This window comes from Glycine soja, chromosome 7 (genome assembly GCF_004193775.1).
Source record: "Glycine soja cultivar W05 chromosome 7, ASM419377v2, whole genome shotgun sequence".
NCBI lineage: Eukaryota > Viridiplantae > Streptophyta > Magnoliopsida > Fabales > Fabaceae > Glycine > Glycine soja.
In genome coordinates, this window is record NC_041008.1 from 4,892,698 (window position 1) to 4,895,629 (window position 2,932).

Sequence of the window (2,932 nt, forward strand, 5' to 3'; positions counted from 1 at the left end):
ACATATAAATTTAAGGTGATTGATAAGTCATAAATTAAAAAATTTATAATCAAGGAAATGACATTAAGAAGCTAATTAATATTATAGTAGCTAGATAGTAATAGAGTCAAAGTAGGCCATGCAATGGTAGGCACGACCCTCTAGAATTTCCCTAAGAATCGTTTTAGCACCTTAAAATAACCTTTGACTTCTCAATCCGAAATTCCTAAACTTGGTTTAATGAAAACAAATACGTACCTTAAAAAAAAAATACGTATGAGTATCAGCCTAATAAAACACGTCCATAGGAAAATTAAAGAAACAAGCAAGAGGATGATTCCACTTGAAAAAAAACTCTTGCAATGTATTCGAGTAAAAAAAATATAGAACTCCCCATTACCGCAAAAGATATATGGGTTTAAAATTTAAACAATTTGCTCAATATATTACATTAACTTACACGCGATCAAGAGCTAATTGCATGCTGAGAAGAGATTTTTATTGAAATAATTAGTGAAAAATTAGACGGATAAACACACTCTTCAACAAGTCTCGATCCGAAAGAGACCACTCATCGTACACTGTTACTTCAACAAATTGAGACAAATTAAGCATTTACTTATCTCCAGTTTGAAGATAAGCATATTTAGATAGGCTATTTTAATCATTTACCGTCTCCGTCATTCTGCACAAAGCTAAATGCACTTTTTTCCACGAGAATAAAATAAAGTGAAAGATAGATAGAAAGAATCATGAAGTGCCCTCCAACTTCAAAGGATAAAACAGCAACACATGGGAAAAAAAATTCAAGAGTACTACGAAGAGTACCTAAGTATTTGAGAACAGCAAATAAACAACTCACAAGTATATATACTCGAATCCCTATCTACAATTCTAATCCATGTCATATCCCTACATTTTCTTCCTCCCGTAATCAACAACTCATTATAGTCTTGTATATAAAAAATAAACAAAAAAATAGGGAAAGTGTTGTTCTAATATCATTATCATATATATATTGTAAGAAAAAAATACATTAGCAAATTGAACGTAGAAGCTGCTTCAGAGAGATTAACCACACTCGCTGCGTATACTATGTATAACAAAACTATATATAAAGATGTTGTTTGGATAAAATTTCTATAAGTAATTATATGACGAAAAAAAAGTAGGTAAATAAATTAAATTCTCTCATGTTAAAATCAACTTATATACTTCAATTTTTAGAGAAATTAAATGAAAAGAACTTTTATAAAAGTTAAAATCCTGTTTGAATAAATTTCTTTGTATACGCTAGTAGGAGAAGAAATAAGAAGAATTTTTTTTTAATAAATTAACATTAGCTTTTATATAAATTAAAAATCAATTTTTAAAAAAGTTAATTAATATGAGAGAATTTTTAAAATTTAACTTATTTATAAATTAATTTTAACTTAATAAAAAATATTTCATTTTTTCTCCTAATTTTTATCTTATAGAAGTGTTTATAGAAAAATTCAAATAAAACCATAACTAAATTAATTTTAGCAACTCAATTCATTATATCTTGTGTTGAAGAAAGGTCTAAGCATTCACGGGAACATTAATGTGCTGCTAAATAAATTGGTAGCAAAAATAGTTAGTGAAAGTGTTATCATTAACAGAACTAACATTGATCATCACAATTAAAATTATTAATTATTGTGAAGAGAACACAAAGAGAGTTACTTAATTATATGAGCAATAATATATGTAACTAATATACCAACCAAGTCATGAGAGCATGGGAAGAGCATTATTGATTATTACAAACTACTACAAGCACGCCGTGGTGAAGGGCAGCTGGGGCGGAAGCTCAGTCTCCGGCCACGGCGTTACGTGGCGGTCGGAGGCCCACCACTTGCCGTTGAGCAGTTCTGGCAGCTCAATTTCGCCCCAGAAGTCGTCACCACCGCTGCCGTCGCAGTCGGAGGTAATGCTGCTGCTTTTCTCCGGCGAGTCGGCGGAGGCAGCCTGGACCATCATCATGTGGGCGGCCTTGGCTGCGGCGGCCTGGATGTCCCGGGCGGTGCAGGAGGAGGGGAGCGGCGGAAGCCGGTGGACCTCGTCGGGGAAGTTGAGCTGCGCCTTGCAGCCCTTGAGGCAGTAGGCGGCAACGTCGTAGGCCTTCGCCGCCATCTCCGGCGCCGGGAAGGAGCCGAGCCATATGCGTGACTTTTTCCTCGGCTCCCGGATTTCGGAGACCCATTTGCCCCAGCGGCGCTTGCGGACGCCGCGGAAGAGCGGGTGGCGGGTGCCTCCGGCGTGAGGAGTGGCGGGCTTGTCAACGGAGCTCGTGGTAGCGGCGGTGGCGTCGTCGGGGACGCTACTGCTTGGAAGCTCTTGCTCCATTAATCGGAGATTTTAATGTACATATCAGTAGTAACGGCTCTTGTCTCTGCAATATATTATCTTGTGAATTTATAAAGAGTGTTTTTTGAGTTTGTTACAATGGCGAGCGGAGGTGAATTACGAAAATGCCCCTAAAGAGAGAGATAAAGTTAGTCGTTTTATTTTTCTACGTAAAGGACCAGCATGCAATTAAATAAAGAGAGAGCATTGGTCCTTCACAGAACACGCGCACTACTCATGTCCTATTTGCTTCTTCTTCCTTCTACTTATTTTCCTTTTTCTTGTTCTACAATGGAAACATAATTCTGCGTTTGCGCTGCCATTTAAAACCCAAACCAAATCAATTACCATTATTTTTTTGTGGTTTTTTTATTAGCTTGGTTGGATTTTGAGCACTCTTATAAATTACCTAAATTTTCTATCATGAAGTTAAATCCTAATAAATTTAGTTAGTTTTTCTTTTTTTACTGTGAATTCATTATATAAGATTGAAATATTGATGATTAATTTCTATTAAGAAATTTGGTTGGTTATATATTCATTTTTAGTAGTTTTTCATCTTAACTATATCTTTTTCAAAGAC

The 2,932-nt window shown here is 35.6% G+C and overlaps 1 protein-coding gene across 1 annotated transcript; it reads right to left on the bottom strand.

The window, feature by feature from the left end:
- Positions 1 to 1,597: 1,597 nt before the first annotated feature.
- LOC114418303 (ethylene-responsive transcription factor ERF023-like) lies at positions 1,598 to 2,450 on the bottom strand. Its single transcript, XM_028383582.1, has one exon. The coding sequence runs from the start codon at positions 2,347 to 2,349 to the stop codon at positions 1,774 to 1,776; it is 576 nt and encodes a 191-aa protein (XP_028239383.1). The 5' UTR covers positions 2,350 to 2,450; the 3' UTR covers positions 1,598 to 1,773.
- Between the last annotated feature and the right edge of the window lie 482 nt (positions 2,451 to 2,932).

Bases quoted from the DNA above. Each gene is read 5' to 3' on its own strand.
- LOC114418303 (XM_028383582.1), bottom strand. From the start codon at position 2,349: ATGGAGCAAGAGCTTCCAAGCAGTAGCGTCCCCGACGACGCCACCGCC.